Here is a 20885-nt window from a genome sequence, read left to right as displayed (position 1 = left end):
CCTGGTGTGTTTATCCAGTCTTTAAGACTCTAAGTTACGTCTTGGGACATGGGACTGGTTCCTTTAGTGGTACTGAGCAGCACTTCCTCACGGTGTGATTGATGCGGCAGAGGGAGGTGTCACTAAGGTTAAGCAAACAGGACTCAGGTTGCAGCTTTTCAAACTTTCCCTTGATAACTTCCCCATAAACTGCTAAAACCTCCAAATCGTACTTTCATTGATGTTAATTATAGGAAATGTCATATCTTTGTTTAATTTGTTTCAGTCCGAGCGTCCACTGAAACTTCTGCCGTGAACTTTGGCTGAGCAGCAGAGGAGTGTGGTTAACTTTCACAGAGAGGAAAGAATAGTTTTATGCTGAAAAGTTATGGTTCCTGCTTACATTTATCATCTTTACCCATTTGGCTAAAAGGACAAAGTTGTGACAAGCTAGTCTCCATTGCAGGAGTTTAAGTGCAAGGTAAGAAAGATGCTGATTTTGTACGTCCTGTCAGTCTGTTCCTAGCTTGTGCCACTGCTGGGACTGGCCTCACGGAAGGAGTGTGTGAGCAGGTCCTGAGCAGCGAGCCTTCACAGGAGGCTGTGAAGGAAACTGCTGAGAGGCAGAAGCGGTTGTGCTGCCCCCGCTAGCTCTGTTTCTCCTCTTGTCAGTGTCACCTCCAGGTGACAGGAAACTTGTGTTGGAAAATGGTATCGGGGATATCTGCAAATAGCACCGACTTCTGTATCTGCTGGAGGGATTCCCTGCTGTTGGACTGCTTCCTTGAAACCTTAAAGGGGGCAGTGCTGAAACAGAACGTGGAAGAGCTGAGTATATGGCTGACAGCATGGCTTTTGTGGCACAAATTATAGACCAGATGTTTTGCGCTGCGTTTAAGGGATAACCACTTGCTCTTCATATAATGACTCCTAGAGGCTTAAACAGACCCTGTTAACAGAAATAAATGTATCATCATTTGTTAACCAAGGCGGATTCTTGTCTGAGGTCTTCCTGTATTAATCACATAAGGTGTCAGTAGAAGGAACCCAGCAACCCAGCGGATAGTCTGGTGTTTCTGCCAGTTCAGCCACTTGAATTTCTCTGCGCTTGGATGAGGAGAAGAATCACGTTCAGTGCTTTCATATTCAGTACCTGATCCTTCCTGCAAGTGTTTATCTACTTAAAGCAGCTTTAAATTGTCACTGAAAACAAAACAAGAACACAGTCTGTCTTCGGCAATATTTCCGTTGGTGATGGCAATGATTTTTAGAGGTGACTACTGATTCTGAGTGGCTTAGTTCTTGACCTCCAGGATTAAAGCAACCGGTTTCCTAGCATGCATTCTGAGCACTGCCTATTATTCGGCCCGTACATGGTATCTCAAGTTATTAATCACAAGTGGAGGCATCCAAAAATTCCTGATCAGTTTTGAAACTCATGGCCTCATTTAGCTTTCATAACAGCTTGTTTCTAACAAAATCTGATGTAGAGCCAAACGAAGAGTGTGTTTAAATGATCCCTTGCCTAAACTATCATGAAAATTTCAGATGGGATGAGAAGGAGGAATGCCACAGAGGGCAGCTTGTTGGAAGCTTGCTACTACTTAGAGACTAAAATAGTGTAATCAGCAAACACTCAGTCACTTTAATGCTTCTTCAGTGAAATCCAACTTTTTGTTCTCTGCCTTAACTATTCTCTTGTATTTTCCTTAACTGTTCACATAAAAATACTAGAATACATTTTAATTTTGATACACCTAGATTTTCTTATGTGGTGGAAATCATAATTAAGAACAAAATTAGCAAAACTCTTGCTAAATGTAATACACGTACGAAGAATCATCATGGCTTTGTAGAGACTTCATAAATTATTAAAGTTATTTGAAGTAAACATGGATCAGGAATATTGAGGTAGGTTTCCAGAAGGATTTTGCAAGGTCCCTTATCAAACGTTTTGAAAGAAATGGAACTGCTGTGTTGGGATATGGCAAAAGAAGAAGTCTATGAGCAAATAAAATGTTGTTTATATGATTGGAAATGATAGGAAGCAAAGTCTGGGAGTCATTGATTGCTAACAGAGGAGCAAGGAGCTGTCAAATGAAACTGAGGTGGCAGGTAGAAAAACAAGGAAGTATTTCATAACAGTACATGGCTAAGATCTGAGACTTGTCAGAAGATGTTGTTGACATTAACATTTAAATTTAGTGGATTGAAATTTACATTTTACCAGATAAAAATGATTAGACAAATTATTGGAAGAGAATCCATGAAAGGTTATTAAACACAAAGATACCACTTGTGGCTGAAGAAGTCACAAAGCTGCAAATTGCAGGAAACTAGAAGAGTATAAAAGGGAAGTATTTCTGTCTGGTTTCTGCCTTCTTTACCCTTTGCTAAACATTTACAATTGGCTGAAAGCAGGACAGTGGTCTTTGGCCTGATAAAGCACGGTTATTTTATGATATGCAAGTATTTACAATTGTTTATTTCATTCTGTCTTCATTTGTTTCCATTCCCCCAAACACTTTCTTTGACTACTTTTGTTGTTTTTTCTTTTCTTTTTCTTTTATTGATTGCTCACAGTGCCAAGCAACTTCTGAAGAGCTTTATTCTGCTATCCTGTTAATATGATGTGTGTCTTCCTGTGCTGGTAGTCTGCAAAAATAGGATCTATTTGGAATTTTTAGCACTTTGAGGTAAGACTTTTTAAAATGACTCCATTAAATTCATTGCATGGAAGCTTGTGGGAAAAATTCAGGCTAGCTTAGCTGACTGCATAGACATTTAATGCAGTTAAATGGCATTTAATCATCTAAAGAATGATCTTCAAAAGTATATAAGGATTTAAAAATACCGAATGCTACTGAAAAACACTTCTGTAAATATTTTCCTTGATTACAGCTGGACACCAAATACTTCTTTTGCCTCATTCAGAAATTCTTTTGTCCCAAATTGAGACAAAAACATTCAATTTACAACTTCCTCATGGAATGGAAATTCGGTTTGAATTTAAAGTCCAAGTCATGTTATGAAATATTTTATGACAGAAATGTCAAAATGAAGTGTTTCATTATTATTGCTCCTGAACAGGAAATTCTCTATTGGTCATATTTAGTTAAATTTTCTAGTCTGACAGCCAAGGAAGCAAAGGAGAAACTTAATCTGTGTTTTTTATTTCATTTTTCTCTCACCTACTTAAAATACAGTAGTCCTCTTTTACAAGACTGTTACCAAAGCCAGGTCCTCGTCACATAGAAAAAGCTTCAGAGAATGTTTGTTTTACCTAGCAAGGATTCTTTGGAGTTTTATTTTCTTTGCATCTTGTTCACAATCCTGTGAGGTACTGGCATCCTCTGCTTGTTTTACAAATGAGTGTAACAGCCTGTTTTGTCCACATTCTCATGCACTTCATGCAATTTAAATGATCATCTGCATCTTCCAGTCTCTGCGAACCCAGCACAGTTTGCTCAGCAAAGGTTTTTGTAAAATGAATCCACGGACAAATAAATCACAGACTTGCTACCTACTATTTTTTCTATAGCTATGATTAGTGGGTTAACAGTGAGAATGTGTTTCCTTTCTTTTGTGATGGAACCAGTGAGCTGTATCAGTATTAGAGCTGTGGTACTGACATTCATTCCAACAGAAGCAAGGCAAGTGAAAATGGCTTAATGAGTTATCAGATACCCATCTTAATCTGTTACAATTAACAGACGCTGAGACACTTGTGAAAAATCACCAGATTATATTTTGGAAGTAAACACCCCCCTTTCTTGCCAAATTGTACCTAAATTGACTTCTTTCACTCCTGAAAATAATAAGCAGGCCTGGAGAGACAAAAAGTTAGAGTCCATTTAGGGACTGCACAGAAGACCTTCACATCATTTATTTTCTTGTTAAACTCAAAAGGCTGCCTGTCCTCAAGAGAGCGGCAGTGGCTGAGCCTGGAAATGTTTGGCTATATCTTTAATGAAGTTACAGACATTGTCCCCCTGCAATGCTGATGCTGCCTCCTTGGGGAATACAATCCAAACTTTAAATGCAGTGCAGGAATGTAGTATCTATTACACTGAACAATAAAAGCTGAAACAAAATCATATTACGTGTCATTACTGGATTCTTTTTTGATGTTGGTTTTTAATATATGTGTTCCTATTTTTAGAGTTTTATTCTGAATCTTGTAATAGTAACCATTCCATTTTGGTATAAGGTCTTTTCTATTAACAGTGATCAAAGTGAAATATTTCATTTGAGTTAGAAAAAGAGACACTTGAGATAAATGAGGTTCTGCTGTATTTGGAGAGCTGGATGTTTCTGATATATGATCTGACTTACAAGGTTAGAAAATTCATTGCACAAAGCAGTTCATTTATAAACAGATAATAAAATAACATTAACATTAAAAGTTTGGAATACAATTTTGATCCTCTTTCAAAGACATTCTAAACAAATACCATGAGTGCTAATGAGGCTTATAAATAATAACTCTTTAGGTGTTTGTTTGGTTTAAAAACTAAACTGTTACATTGTTTTCTTAAGAACAAATTAAGATATTTGGGAATTACAGAATTCAAATACAGAGCTGCTTTATTTAAATAAGGAAAAGCTCACTTTCTTTTTGTAGAAAGCAGACTGCTTTTCTTCCTTTAATTAATTTAGGGATAAGCTGAGGCTCTTGATGTTCTCAAGAAGTTACCAAACTGAATACAGAACTCTTTTGATTTAAAAACCCCGTCTCTTAAGGACTGCATTTCCTTAAGCAGTTTTACCTTTGACCATTTCTGTTGACTGGACGCCCTTTCCTCCAGTCCTATTTGTTCAGTATTGCCATGTATCAAAAGTGTAGAGAATGAACAAAGGAGGAAAATTGCAACCTATAAATACAGTGCTCAGTAGAACTTGTCCTCTGTAATTTGGTGTTATTCAAATCGTAGCTAATGTAGTATTCTAAAGGCAGCTTTTTGAAGATAATTTTGAAGATATTTTTGAAGATGATTTTGTTAAAACCATCATTTTGTTGAGCCTAATACTTGATAGTTCACATCTGTTAGTACAGCTCATATTAAAAGAAAGTTCTGTTGTACTTTAAAACAAGTTCTAAAATCTTGGGTTCTGAGCATTAGGTTTTTAGACTTTTGTTCCATGAATACCTGCAAGTTGGGTGTTCAAGACACTTCTCCATGGAGAAATAGCATCTAGGACACATGTAGTGAACATCTCTCCAATGGACAGAAGTATAGCTCTTGTCTTTTCCTTGTCAGCCCTCTTAATTTCTGGAGTAAGCTTTGGCACTGGTGTTGTGAGGCTTTCAAACAGCCTGCAGGTAGAGAACAGTCACTCAGAGACTTAACTCATTTCATGAAGAACATTAAATCATGTTAATTATCGTTAATATAACTTACGTGGCTTAAGACTTGTCTTTGGGTTTAGCAGAACTCTAAGAATAATTTCAAAGCTGAGCTATTACTCCCATTGGGAACTTGACTTCGAATCTGCTAACAGCAATACGTGTCCTTGAACTAGCTTAGAAGGCTTTGAATCAGGAGGTTATTTCAGATCAGCTTTCCTGGCTATCCCTCTGCTGTTCTTTCTGCTTTGTGATGACTTCTTTATACTGGGCTGTATATCAGTGCCATGCAGAGCAAACCCCTTAACATTCCTTTTGCTGCTCTGGACTACAAGGCAATGAGCCATGTGTTTTTTAGATGATGATATGAAGATTCAACCTATTTTTAGGGCAATCTTGTTGCCAGGAGTAAGACTAATTTATAGGACTTTTGATTTGAGCATTGGATTATATGACGATGTAAATGTCTGAAATGGATATTTGAAAATATTTTTACTGACTTAACTTTTAATAGATTAACATCAGTTAATCTTCTAAATGCAGCTATATTTATAAGCAGGTTCTTATTTCTCATCTATTTTGTTTTTGACTGATGGCATAGAGCAGCTCTAGGCAAGCACCATACTTTGGTTTCAAAACCCCAAATGAGTAATAAGAAGGTTTTACTCAGTATATTTAATAGGTGAACTGTAAGATGATGAAGAGACTGCACCTGATGAGTTTTATAGAATCTATTTCTAGCTTCAACACAAATATTTTTATTTCACGTTCACTATTCTGCATAGCGTGACCCAATACATTGACCTCTGTCGTTCTAAATGATTCCTCTATCTAAGAGTTGAAAAGTGAATTGATTTTCCATCAGTCATATAATAAGTGTACATGTATGTCTGAGATCAAACGTACTATATTGACACACGTATACCCTCACTTAAATAAATCAAAGGGGCATTTGGGTGTTGTTCCATTTGCCTATAGGCTGATGAGAGAACAGTCTGTTTTAATACCTGTGGTATTTATTTTGTTAGTACAGATAGGCAGCCATAAAAATGATCAGCATCAGAAATGTTCTGTGGAAGAATCATTGATGCTATCAACACCTTGCACCAAACTGCACAGTATTTAGATATGCACAAGAACACAGATGAAAAGGCCTAGGAGGATGTTTTTTTTTTTTTTTCAATATTCTCTGTAATGACTATGCTTTCTTTTCTTTATTTAGGTACAACAATGGTGGCCCATGTGCTTTTCTGGTGGATTCTGAAAGGGCTTTTTCTGTCTTTTCTGCTCACAACTACTCTGTCCCTAAACCCAGATGATCCAAATGTTTGTAGTCATTGGGAAAGGTAATGTAAAACATGCCTTTTTTTTTTTTTTTTTTTTGACTAACCATTTCAGATGCATACGTTTAAAAGGCAAAGTAAGAGCCATCATAAAAGGCAAAATAAGTGCTAAATACTGTCCTGATTCACAAAAGAACGTGGATCTGCATGAAAGACATGGCGTGCCTGAGTTCCTTTGTGTATTTGCACCATCCTAAAAGAACTGGTTCAAAATCTAGAGTTATAGATCAAACAATGCTGTATTACCTGTCTGCTTCGTTGTACTTTGGAAAGCTTCTCCGTAGTTTCAGCAACAGGACTGCACAGACATTTTTCATTTACCTTGGAGAGACATAGAGAAACAGTGCCCTTGTTCTGTCTTGCTTTTTTTCTGGTTGTTGTTGAGCAAGACTGCTGGAGCTTTGGACTAAGTTTTAAGCCCTTCCTGGTGCAACATGCAGGCTTATGCAGTATGTCCTGAACTTTGTGGCTTTATCTGCCAAATTCATGCCAGCATCAAAGAGTAGCTTCATGAAAGCACTGAGAATTAAAGGGCCTGGTAATTCTGTTCTCTCTATTGTTAGTGTCCTAGTCCTAAAAGTGGATCTGTGCGAGACAGTTCTTACAAGTACTTAGAAAGCCACTGGCTTTGATAGGGTTGACATTCATGCAGGGTCTGTTTGCAGAGGCTGAAGTTGCTGTACTCTTAGGTTCAACTTGCTAAATTTGCTATTCTATTCTGTGGTTTGGTTCCATGAATTACTGGACACTTTAGCAAAATAACCCCCTTAATGAGTAAATATGGAAACATACTTTAATGGCACTGTGTTTTGATTTTAGAAGCCTTAACAAGAGAATTAACTGCTTGTAGGTAGCGCAGCTGCAAAGCAAAGACTATAGATGTTCAGGAATAGGATTTTGCAGTCTGTGTTTTGAGGTGAAGTGCATTCAGAGCACAGGAATAAAATATTGATTTTGTCTGAAGAAAGTCAGCAACCTAGAGACCCAATCAAGGAGAAACAAAAATTAAATACCAAAATTGATTGGTTGTACTGACCAAGATGACTTTGTTACTTAGATGTTAATAAATCAAAGGGAAAAGACTGTTAGAGCAATAGTGGGATAACAAACAGGATCATAAAATAATAATCAAGATTTGTGAGTGTTGCTGTTTAACACTAATAATGAACAATATAAGTATTTTACATTTTGGCATTAGTATTAGTGGAAGAAAAAAAAAGCACTATTGTTAAAAAAAAAAAAAATTGTGACAGAGGACAAAAGTAACATCTAGTAGGATCTTGGCTCATCTAGAAGGGACATGACAAGCAGGGCAGTAACAGCCCAATATTCGATTTCAAGCCAATCAGCCACTCCAAGCAAATGTTGTGGTGTTCCCTTACGGGTACAATCTCACAGGGCTTAATCACATCAACAGGCCCATTGATGAGAAGGAAATCACTTGGATGATTAAGACAATCAATATAATGAATGACTTGGAGGATCTAATTCCTGGGTCTCGACCCTGCCTTGAATGATTTCAGTGTGATTCTCTAAAGGTATTGTATATCCGATAAAGTAGAGCTTGTTTCCAGATAGGAACCTGAGATTACGAGTCTCTTAAGCAGTGCACACACAGTTACTGTAGAGCAATACAATATTCTAAAATAACTGAGATGAGCAAGTCAATTAGATTTGTGTTCCCAAATCATGTGCCAGTCCCAGACGCTCTAAATACAGTCATAGTAATTAATAGTACCTGGTGCCTAAATCAGCAGTTTTTGGGGAAGGAGATTGCTGAATTGTAAGTATTGTTGGAGGTCTGTAATTCATAATCACTTTGTCCAGTTTTTGCTTATATCTATGAATTTGTACAAATATGGATAATTACATTCTAACCATATCTCAAAGGGTTCCAAATCTAGATACCTGCTAACTCATGATGTTACAGTTTTCAGTTAGTTCTGAGCTTGTTTCTGTTACAAATTAAACAGATTAAATTTGTGCAGTTCAAAAATAAACACTCTTGAGCCTTTTACAAATTATCCAATTTGATTGGTGCACCCAACATTTGAAGTAATGATGCTTCTTCATCAAAAAATGAAGTGTGAAGATCCCATCATGCTGACAAAACACAGCAGTGCTTAGTTAATATGAGCTCTTATTAGCGTTGTGGAATACAAGCAAAAATTAACAGTCTTAGACTGGAAGGCAACTGAGTCATTTTAAAGACATGATGCTTAACTCTCTTCTAAAATTTGTACTATCTACTTAACCAAATGCCCTTTTCATCTTCTAAAACAACCATGAATTTTAGTAACATGTTTCTTTTCCAGAACTGAGTGGTTTATTACTCAGCCTATAGTTCATGAGTATACTCAGCCAATAGTTCAGTTACGGAGCCCACGTTAGAAGCATTTCCAAAACTTTCAGGAAAAGCTGTGGTTTAAAGAAGCCCTTTTCTTGTTTTTGGACAAGGCCCAGAGTTTCTAAGATCATTGATTTAATTATTTCTCATACTGGAATTAGATGAGTAGCATATACAGGGAACTGAAGCTTTTCATGTTGCATCTTTCACTTTCTTTCTTTGCTCCTAGCTATGCGGTGACAGTACAGGAATCTTATGCTCATCCTTTTGATCAGATCTATTATACAAGATGTACCGACATACTGAACTGGTTCAAGTGTACTAGACACAGGTAAGAGTTGAACTCTGGATTTTTTTTATTTTATTTTGGTTTTTCATCTCTTCACATAACTTCTTAGTTATCCAAGCTTTTGTGGTAGTCTAACAAAGATATATACAGAAAGATGTGTTTGGTACAATAACGAGGGTCTTTGGCATTCCACAACATTAAGGTCGAGAGATTTTTGCATTAAATTTGAGCTGACCTTGCTGATATGCAGAAATGAATTGTTTATTCCTGAGGAAACTCCTTGCTCTTGCTTTAAGACTGGGGCTGTTTTGTAACATAGCAGTCCTAGGAAGGGCTGTGGTGATTGACTGTCATGAGTACTGTGTTTATAATACAACTTATATTTCAAGCTTCAAAACAAGTATTGATTCTTTTTTTTATTGTGTCTTTTAATATCAAAAGCTTTCATGCATTTTAAAATAATTATTGAATGCTATCCTTAGTATAATTTAACACAAATATAATTCCAACAGTGGGCATTGATTTTCAATATTGTCAAATGGCTTTCTGTCTTGCAATTTAGAATAAGTTATAAAACAGCATATCGAAGAGGACTAAGAACTATGTATCGGCGAAGATCTCAGTGCTGCCCTGGATATTACGAAAGCGGAGACTACTGTATACGTATGTACATAGCTTTGATTCAGATATGTCAATTAAAAGCGAAGTTTTGGAGGAGATGTAGATAAATTAAAGATGTATTGCTATAGTAATAATAAGGGTGGATTTTCAGATCTGCTCAGAACCTTCAGGTCCAACTGATTTCAGTTAGAACTGCAGACAGAGGACATTTCGACTGTATGCATCTCAAGCACCATAGTAAAATTTTTGCCAAAATTACTGGGGATGGAGTTAATAAAGTTCATGAGTACTTTCTTGAATCAGACCTTATTTTGGGGAGTATTTTTTCTGAGTATACACTAACCTTAAAGGACTGGAGGAACTGAGAAGACTTTCAGGAATGAACTATTGTATAATTTTAAGAGGCATAAAGTTACTGCCTCTTAACTTTTAAAGTTCTCGCTCCAGGTAAGAGCAGTTAAGACTCCTGGTGCTTCATACGCTTCCTGTGAATAATTCTGTTCTTTTTAAAGCTTCACAAATGTCAGAAAAGCAATGTTCTGACTGCACTGAATAAACAAACAAAAAGCTTGGAGTGTGCTTTATCAGTATGAGGGTGACAAAAAAAGAAAATGGATCTTTCAGCAATACCTAAGAGCTTTGTTAATTAAAAATGTCCTCTACATTAATATCATGTTTCCAATATTGCATCTTGCTAAGTCTTCTGAAACAATATGCATTTGCTAGGAATCTTTTGTCTAAATCTTGTTAGAATGAGATTTTGATGCAAGAAAAACACAAGGAGATTTTGATCAGCATCAGAATGCAAATTTTATAGACAGATTTAGAATGCCATATAATAATTTAAATATGAAAATGATACTATTATCCAGCTAACTTTAAACATCTTGACACACTGCTTTAAAGCTATTTTGACATAGTTTGTTGGTGTTTTCATCTGAGTACCTATCTTGTACTCATACTGTAATACTGAGCAGATCAAAAACATGAATGGGCCCTAATCTCATTGTAAGTGACCTTTATGGCAATCAGTTACAAAGAGGCTTTGGACTGTGTAAAATTACCAGTCCTTTGAGATAAGGCATTGGAATTAGCCTTATTTTACAGACAGGAATAATTTAATCTTTCGAAGTGCAGAGTGCTGTGACTCAAGTCCTGAAAAATATTTAAAGGGACCCATGGTCTTAGCATAGGGAGGATTTCAGCAACGTTCTTGCCTTTAAATTTTGGAAGTGCCAATGTTGGTTCAGCAGCTATTGCAGGTACTTGTTATTATCAACATTAACCTTGTAGCTCAAAATCCTGCCTGTCACAGAATATATTTATTTTCACTTTCCTCTGCAATCTATTAATTATAATAATAATTATTTTTAATTGTCATAATTTTCTACTGTAACAACAGTAGAATTCTGTAGAATTTCTGATTCTTTGAGAAGGTTCATAGGTTATTAGCATTTATTTTCGAGTGCTTTTTTTCTGTGTTAATGCTCGATATCTCTTCCTGTTGCTGCCTGACCATGCAGGAAAGGTTTACTAATACAGAACAGACAGTAGGTTTTTGTTAAGACCAAGAATTTCATGTATGATAGAGTGCAGGTGACGCTTACATTATCTGTTGTTTACATCTGCAAGAATCATGTTCTTAAATTTCATTATCTGCATGGTCACATGTGCAAAGTTCATGCCTCAGGGACATTTTCTGTTTATCCCCCTTCCTGGGAGATCTGAGCAGCAAGTGTAGCTGAGAAGGAAATGATGTAAAAAAAGAAGTTCTCTGTCATGGCTGATATAGTAGATACATGGTCTTGTTACTTTAATACCACAGGAAGCCATCTTACAAAAACAAAAAACCTCCGGCCCTGCAACTAAGAACTTGAGGGCGCAATAGTATTTAGCTAAACTGATCCTTCCTTTTCCCTTTTGTTTCTTCCATAAGGCCTAGTCCCATTAGTCGTTTGTTTGTTTGTTTTTCCTTTCACCATATGTTCCTGCTCCAACATGCAAATTCTCCTATTCATCATTCTTTGGAGTCAGCAGTGAATTCCATTTTCATTCCTTGTGGCACCTCTCTGCTTTTGCCTCTTTCTCTAGTTTTCTTTTCCCATTTCTTTCTTTTCTTTAAACCAATATTTTCTGTTCTTTCCTGACAATCTAGTACCCTTGTCCCACATTCCTCTGGCCGTGGTCAACACCTGCTCCTTTAAAAGCAGCTGGTACAAGAGAAAGGTCGGGAGACACTGTAAAAATCATCCTAGTTGCTTGTGCTGTTGTAGGGCAGCATGGCTGGGAGATGAGTGTTCTTCCACTAAGCTTCACTGACGTGAAGGAAAGGAAGTTCCAGCCCTGCAGAGAAGGTTCTCCTCACTCAGCCAGCCCTTTAAAATCTATTCCATTAGCAATCATGGAAGCCACTACAACATGGGGAGGAGAGAATACATCCCGCAGTGAGTCTGATGATCAAAAGAAAGTTTGATTAAAAAACAGAGTGTAGATTAAAGGCTAATTGGTTCTTCTTTCATTAATAGCAGCCCTTATTTCTTGCAGAAGTTAAACAGCTTTGTAATTAACAGTGACATGTTTAGACTATTGAAGGCTGGGTTTAAATCTCTATTAATGACTCTTTCTTGGATTTTAAATCAGGAATGAAGGCTTTCAGCTACCGTTTAGATCTTTTCCCTTCTCATTTACAATTTTTTTAAAGGAATGCCAGATATATGTGTTTTTCTTTGTTGTCCTGTTGGAACTTTCTTAATGGATTAGGTCTAATGTAATTTAGATTAGATATAAGGAAGAAATTATTTACTGAGGATGGTGAGGCACTGGAAGAGGTTGCCCAGAGAAACTGTGGATGCCCCATCCCTGGAAGCATTCAAGGCCATGTGGAATTTGGGCACAAGATCAAATCATTTCAATTTTTGACTGATAAGCTGTACTTGTAGCCAGTTCACTACTGCTTAGGCTAAAAAGTTTTGCAGTATGAAATTGTCTTCTTTGTGCCTATAAAGGGCTTGGAGTATATTTGGGTTGTAATGGTATTCAAAAATACCACCTGAAAAGTGCTTTAAATGCATATCTGCATTTTTTTTTTCCATTGATGTTTTTAGAAATGGTTTCTACCATTCTGGTAATCTTGCAAAATGATTCTCCATCTCTGAATGTGCTTATACATGGCATAGCTTTTCACTGAGCTGTCCATGAAAACAAACAGCATACAGTGGACAGTAAATCAGAGTAACTGTGATTTACTATACATTGTTTGCTAAGGTAAGCTTTTGGCAGAGCAATAGCATAAACTGCAGAAGGTTTTTTTAAACAGCCACAGGGTTCAACTACCCTTCAAGGTTTTCATAAGGATATTTTAAAATTATATTGCCTAGATTAGTATCTGTAATACCGTATCTGAATACCTTCCTGCTCAAAAACAAAACCAAAAACCACCAAAAAGAACACCCCGGGATTATCGCATGGCTCTTCCATGAATTTGCTCTTTCAGTAGATCATAACTGAATACTTCCCTTTAAGAACATGTCAGGTGGAAAGATCCCCTCTGTACTAAATGGATACCTTTTTGTCTGAAAGGGCAGTGTTTTCTTCGATCTGTCCAGTTTAATCTTATTCTTGCACTACAGATTATACAAAAGAGAAGTTTTTTCTTAAATAACAAAGGGTAAGAGACCCAAGAATCAGAACAAAAGATGGGAGACCAAGCAGCATCTACTTATATCTGTTTTTATGGCAGAAAAACAGCAACCATAAAACACAAATTTGGGAATTCACCTTTTCTTCATTGGGTGAGATACTTTAGGCTTTAATGGTTTTATTTTTCACTCTCAGATGTTACACTCTCTTTCTAATGTATAAATCTATGCAATGTGACAGGATTTAATAAAGACAAGATTAGTGATTTAACAATCTTATTTGCTGTCATTTACCTGCCATTCAAAGCTGACAAAATTCAGTCGAGTTATAAATTGTCCATTTCATGGTTCTTTCCTTTTGTGGCCAAGGTGTTATTGATCTCAGATTGTTTCTCAACATTCAGCTTTCCACATTGCAATTGCCACAACCATCATTAGGTCTCCTTGACGTTGACAAATCTTTGTATAGAGAAATTCCTGGTCTCACTGGTAGAATCTCAATTTGTCGCCTACAGTGGTAGCTCACTCAGACCACAGTTTAGAGACATTATTATATTTGCATGTGGTTATTTTTCCACCTTTTTAGCTTAACCTGTCTGCCACCTTTCATGAATTTCAAAAATAAATGAAGAGTGGTGTTTTAATTGCTGACTTAGTGAAATTTTCCAAATTTGGGACCTGATTCCTTTCAGTTTTAAATATTTTAATTTTTTATTTTTTTTTACAAACAGAATTTTAATGTTTCATAGATTCTGTATGCAATGCACAATGTATGCCTTTCTATCATAGCAATGTGAACATTCCAATCAAATTTACAAGGTTGCATGTCTAGTGTAGTTTTTGTAATCTCTGAAAAGGCTGCCTTAGTGGAGCCATATGGCTGGATTGTTAAACATCTGTACCATAGAAGTAACAATTCCAAAGCTTCCTGCCATCTGGATGAATTACAATGCTTGCAATTCAATGCATATGTTGCAACAACACACCAATACTGCAGTGAAGTGTACTTAGGATGAAAAGAAAAATAATGGCTTGTGTGATCAGTGCAAAAGTTGTACGCTCTTAGAAAATGTTGAATCAGCATCTTAAACTTTCCTGAATATTCATAATATTTGTTCATATGTCAGATTTGTTGGTTATTTTCACTTTATAAGGCAGTATCTCATTAACATTTCGAAAGAAATGTTGTGGTGTTGTCTTCCCCCCCTCTTTCTCACCTCAACTTTAAATTCCTTTGGCCAGCATTCCTGTAACTTGAAAATTTATTGTTTGAAATCTGCTGGACTTAGGAAATATATTTTTCTTATCTTTATAGACACACATTAAAGCTAGTGCTAGTGCTTTCTTTAAGAGCCTTACTGTTACATTATTCAAGTACGGCATTCTGTACATCAATAATGCAACATAAATTAAGGGAAAATGATATAGCAGTACATAGATACTTTGTATCAGGGGACAGTCTCTTTTTCTCTTTCTGATTTCAGATGTCTGAGTGCAGGAAAAGGTGTGGAAGGCCATTCTGCATAGTGTTATTAATTATAGAATTGAAATGACAGTAGGAGACACTTCGAAATTCCTCCTGTTATGTGCATTTGAGATGACTCCGTACGTCTTTTTCCAGAGAAGAATATGGGGAAAATAATTTGGATCCTGTGTTCCCAACTGAGGGGAAGTTTGCCCAGGCATTAAGAAATTCAGCTTCAGGTTGTAGTAGTAGTAGCAGCTGGATCAGCAGTCTTACCACTGTGTAGTGGTAAAAGTCCCTATTTTCTATTGAACAAGAGGTGGGTTGGTTAAAAAAATGACAGCAGGAGCATGCAGCAGAACTGACTGCACTCAGCAACTGCCACCATGCTGCAGGGGCCATACAACACTGCCTAATTTACCATTGTGCAGAACACAGTGGAGCAGGTCATGGCTTTGTGTATTCATTCTGAGCTTCTTGGGAGGCAGGTGAGCAGGAAGAGAGAGACTGGCCATATTAGTGGGTCAGTCCATCTGGTGGCATAGACATACTGGGTTACTATTCAGCCTGAAGATAATGGGGAGACCGCTTTGATGGAAAGGTGAAAAAATCAATTCTCATCTCCCATCCATCATTTTATATTTGCAGTCAGCTTCTGGATGCTGATGGATTTGCAAAGGTGCTGGTGGGGAGTACTAATGAAATAAGGGCAGGACTTCTGAAAGAAATGCAGTAGAGGCAGGAGAAGCAAAATGCTCATGCAGGGGAATGAGAACAGCATAAAGGCAGAAAGGAAGGTACGCTGAAGCTATATAATGTCTCAAGGGGCTTAATAAATATCAGAGGAAAAATTATGCAGGCATTATAGTTAGAAAAAGATCTAGGCTGTTGCTTGAGTAGCAGTAGAAAAGCTTTTCTGGCTGCTCTGGGCAATCTCAGTTTGATCAGTATAAAGGGATGTGGGGAAAGTAGACACAGAAGGAGGCACTGGATCCAGGGGTACTCACTGGTAGTCATGCTAATGGTCTAGATGCCTGGAAGCTTTGACTGGAACAGGAAAAAAAAGTATAAGAAGCACAGATACGAATTCATTGTTGAATGCAAAGAAATAGCTATTAAATATCCTTTAATCTGCCCATTCTTAACAAAGGCAGGTTGGTCCCCAGCTACTGCAAATCAGCACAGATCACCATGTGTAAGTGGTCATCTTTGGTTACTTCATCCTCATTTTGACGTATTCTTTAACATTCTGTTTCCTTCCACTTCCTCCTGCTTTTGTGCAGTTAAGGTCACTTTGCACTGATCTAGGTTGGAGCAGAGGGCATTGGTGCTAACCCACAGTAGCTCAGCCCTTCCCCTGTTGGTAGCATCCATTCTCTTGCATAAACTTACAAAACCAAGATTCTGTCCATCCCATACACCAACGGGTTGTTATTCAGCATACACACACACAGCACGTTTTCTGCTTGGCGTATTATGAAGGTGCAGAACTCCACAAGATTTTTCCCTCCAAAAGAGTTAGAAGCTGATTAGTAGTCCGGACTTGTGGTGAGCTGGGTTAACTTATTGAAATCAATAGGGTCAGAAAGAAGACAGATGCGTGGAACGAAACACATGTTTAAAATTGAAGTTGTTTTCTTGACCACTCCTTTACATCCTTCTCCCATTTACCAGATATATTTCCCTTATGCTCTGAAGAAGTTTTAAAGCCTAGTAGAAAAGGAGGGGGAGAAAGAGGGAGAGGAAAAATGTTACCTAAATCAAGATGGCTTTTAGAAAGAGATTCTGGGTACTTATAAGATCTAAGATAGCACTTTTTTCCCTCTTTTTTCTACTGTATTTTCCTCTGGCTGTAACCCTCCCCTGACCAGTCCCGGAGTCTTTGTCACACAGTAGCTGGGAAGCTGTCAGTCAGAGGTAGGAACCTGCCCAAGCACTGTCTTCCTGCCTAATGAAAAAAAAGGGCTACCAGAATTTGAATGGTTTTAATAGGGGACTACTTTGAAAGCTGGCATGAACCACTCTTTTCAAAAATTACTCACTAACTCCAGAACCTCGGGGAGGCTGAGCCAGTGCTGGCAGTTGTCCGGGCTGGCTGAGGGTTTGCGGGACTTGCTCCTGCCACCCTCTGTTCTCTCAGCCATTTATAGCAGCAGCTATAGATGCCCTAAATATGTCAACCTGTGCAGGCAGGAGGAGGTGTTTGGCTACCTGGGTGCATTTCTTATAGTTCAGCTATTCCCCGTCTCTGCTGTCACAGAAATGAGACTGGCTGCAAACGCTTGACAGATTGAATTTGGCCCAGGAGCTGCATGTTAGGCCTAAGTGTCCTGCTTCAGCACCTTCCTGTACAGAAGGTGTGCATTTCTCTCATGGAAACTTTTGGAATGTGTCTGTAGTTACTATTTCCTTTTAGCAGCCCCTCTTAAAAATACCAGTGACATTCACACTAGGAATACTACATGAGCCCTCCATATGGAACACCACAGTAAGCTGGTTGTATTTATTGGTGCTGGTTTCTTAAATGCCGGGAATGGTTTTACTGGGTGGGTGATTAAGGAGGTTGTAGCTCTCCACATTCCTAATCAGCTTTGTCTTTTGTGGTGTTTATTCCACATCTTGTGGTAGGGTAAACATATTATTCCGTGGATTTCCCATCAGTTTTGCAGCTGCATCCATTTCTTATGGATATTTGAAAGCCTATAACAATAGGGCAGCTACTTGTAGCTTAATGCAAACAGATAGTATGCTGTTGTGAAGCAAGCCTTCATAATTTGTAGGAAGTAATCACATGGTAAATAAAAAGCTTACAACTCTGCAGTGTAAATCATTTAGAGCTGAAGTGTAAAAGATGTTAAGATGTAAAATTGTGCAGATGTGGGATGTTAGGAAAAAGGTAAGTAACTTCTTCCTATTAAAGTCATACTTTTGCGTCAAGAGTCTGCTTTTCAAAGGTGTTGAATACTACAGTTTCCATCAACTTGGCTTAGAAGTGTGGATATACACCACTTCCAAGTAGTGTTAACACCTCAACGATAATAAATGTCAGCTGCTGCTGCTGAAGTAACAACTGATCTGCAGACTGAGTTGTGCTTTAGTATAGATGGACTAATTTTTTCTTTGGCTTTGTGTAGCAAAACTCCTTCCTAAGACATTTGTACGAGTTATTTTAGTGAAGTGGGTGATAGTGAAGCAAAACGGCATGAATTCTGCATGGGGGAAAAAAAAAAAAAGGTGTGATAAGGCAAAAAGGCTGGTGGGGAGCTGAAGGTGCCTGAAGTACCCATAGATGGTGGGTTTTCATTTCCAGTAGAGTCAGTTGGCAAATCAGTGTTCATTTTTGGTTCCCTGGTAGTTCTCAGTGAAAGAAGAATATTATGTTGGCTGATAGGTTGGAAAGCATCTGTTAACACTTCATAATCTAGTACAGTATAAGAGTATTAATCAGGCTTCAGAAAGGCTAATCAGAGACAGAGCTCTTCTAACCAAAATCCAGCCATGGCTACTTCCTCTAGAACCAGATATTCTTTTAATGTTTATGTACACAATCTTTTTCTTTCTGTTAGAAGATTTAGCACCACACGTTATGTATTGTTCCACATGCTTTTCATTTCAATAAATGTTTTTTTTTAAGGTTCCCCAGGGAATTTTTTTTTTGTGAAACTGCAGTCCACTGCATATATGATCACAAAACATTTTCAAATAATTTATCTTAAGCTCAGTATTTCTAACATATGTATTCACTTTTGCAAAACTCACTCTCTGATGCAGTAAGTCGAGTCATTTTCAATCTATTTAATCCCAAAGCCGCCTTCTTTTTATCAAGATTTGTCCTTTCTGAATACTGTGATTTGCTTGTATTACTGTAATGCCCAGAAATGTATGTGTAGAAACACTAAGAGGTAGTCTTACTTGAAAAAGCTGAAAACTTGAGTATGTAAATGGATGAAAGAGATTTTTGCAACTTAAGAAATAGGAAAAATGTATGAAACACATTGTAAGCATACTTGTGAAGAAATTAAACCTGATACTCATTATAGCAAGCAACAAAAGTATGTTTTGAGTTACAGCAAAGTTGTACAATATATGCAAGCTCTGCTGAAGCAAAAGCACTGATTCATACCACAGGATCTGATATCCCTCCATTTACATTGTCAGATGTCATGTTTTGGGAAATCTATAGTTTAAATAGAATTGCATTTTAAAGCATTATTAAGATTGTCCACAATTATTATTTTCCCCCAAATATTGTGCAATGGTATTGTTTATGCAAATACTACATAGCTTTACTATGTATAGTTAAGGGTAGGCAGCTTGAAAGAGGTTCAATAGTTTCTGATAGTGAGTGTAAAAGTTTTTATTTTTGACACCCATCTTCTATTTTCAGGCAGCAGTGTGAATCACAAAAATTGGGGAGTTTATTTTACCATGTCTCATTAGTAGGAAGTTTCTCTAGACAATTAGGCATTACTAAGAAGTTGGATTTGAATCTCAGTCAGATGACTTCCTGCAATCTGGAATTAATGTAGAAAGTTTGAACTAGTGGCTTGAAACAAGAATCACCCCCCATAATTATACAACAATTTGTTTCCTGGGGTCTTTTGGCAGTTCTTTCAATAAGTTGCTATGAAACACATTACTATGGTTCCCCTTGAAATGTGAGAAAAATGAAAAGTGTGTGCATTTAAATGTTCTATCCCCAGTAATGTTAGTGTTGCTCATACATTAACATGATCTTCAAACAGACTATACTTCTATTCTTGATTTCACCAGGATGACCTTCATTTGCAGAGTGTGGCTTGATCTCAAATGAAATCTGAAATGTGTTGGCCCTCCAGGGCCCATGCCATAAAATAGCCTAGCATCAATGACAGGTTTGCCTTTGGAAAATTGTCCATATTCATCCTATTTTGGTGAGACAAAAATGAAAGGATTTTTGTTGTATTGCCTTGATGAAATTTGGAAAAAGAGGGAAAAAAGATTTTGTTTGAAAAATCAATGGTTTATTCAGTGTGCTGCAAACTAAAAGTCGTCTAGGGAAATCGTTGTGATTTAGTTTGATTAGGTGTTGCATTGCTCAGCAAAGATAGCCAGAAGTATCATGCAGTCCAGACATCTTGATCTACCTATTTTTGATTTATTAGGAAAAAACATTTTTGATGCACCCATCCTCAGTCTTACACACAGCGCATATTCTCAGCCTATGAAAATCAATCAGCGGTGGGAGCTGTGTCATTTACTCACAGAAAATAGAATTTTCTTGGCATAAGACCCACAATTCAGGGCAAGTCAGTACTCAGAGAACTACGGACAGGTGGAATGCTACCAGATCCAAAAATAAACTGGAACTGGAATGTGATGGAGTTTATACACAAATTCACTTAACACCCTGAGTGATTAATCTGTTGCGCAATATACAAGTGACATAATTTTAAGGTGGGATCCAGAGAACAAGGCAAGATGGCTTGGTTGTTGTACTAGGATCTACAAGCCGAAGTTTGGTAGGTCAGGTTATGCTTTCTTTTTTTCTACGACCAGGGATCTTAGTTAGGTACAAGCTTCTCCCTTATTCCCCAGCCTGTCAAAAATGTCATTTTCTCTGGCTACATAAATACATTAATAAAATAAATAAATTCCCTAGGGTCAAGGAGCAGAATGATTCATGAATTCTTCCACTGGATTTAACACAGGAGAATTGCTTCTTCCCTCTTCTGTCCTCAAAAAAATTAGGACCTGCTGCTGCCAAATACTTTTTGATGGCATTAGGTTTTGATGGAGTGAGGTCTGCTAGATCATATACACAGAGAATGAAAGAAAATGCGTAAAATTAGATGTTAATGTTTCTACATCACTTGG

General features: G+C 37.3%; 1 protein-coding gene across 3 annotated transcripts in view; it reads left to right on the top strand.

Annotated features, from left to right (window-relative positions):
- The first annotated feature begins 377 nt into the window (after nt 1-377).
- MEGF11 (multiple EGF like domains 11) overlaps nt 378-20885 on the top strand; it is a 199476-nt gene continuing 178968 nt past the window's right edge. For 2 of the 3 annotated variants that reach the window (XM_082769563.1, XM_082769561.1), the window contains exons 1-3: nt 6281-6672; nt 9246-9347; nt 9868-9968. In XM_082769563.1, the coding sequence (XP_082625689.1) occupies nt 6521-6672; nt 9246-9347; nt 9868-9968 (355 nt within the window). In that variant the 5' untranslated portion in view covers nt 6281-6520. Of the gene's footprint in view, nt 461-2562; nt 2676-6280; nt 6673-9245; nt 9348-9867; nt 9969-20885 lie in introns of those variants that run through there. The other variant, XM_082769562.1, reaches the window with a different exon arrangement.

The sequence above is a fragment of the Aythya marila genome, assembly GCF_965140915.1.
Source record: "Aythya marila genome assembly, chromosome: 11".
Classification (NCBI taxonomy): domain Eukaryota; kingdom Metazoa; phylum Chordata; class Aves; order Anseriformes; family Anatidae; genus Aythya; species Aythya marila.
This window is presented reverse-complemented; position numbering and strand designations above follow the sequence as displayed.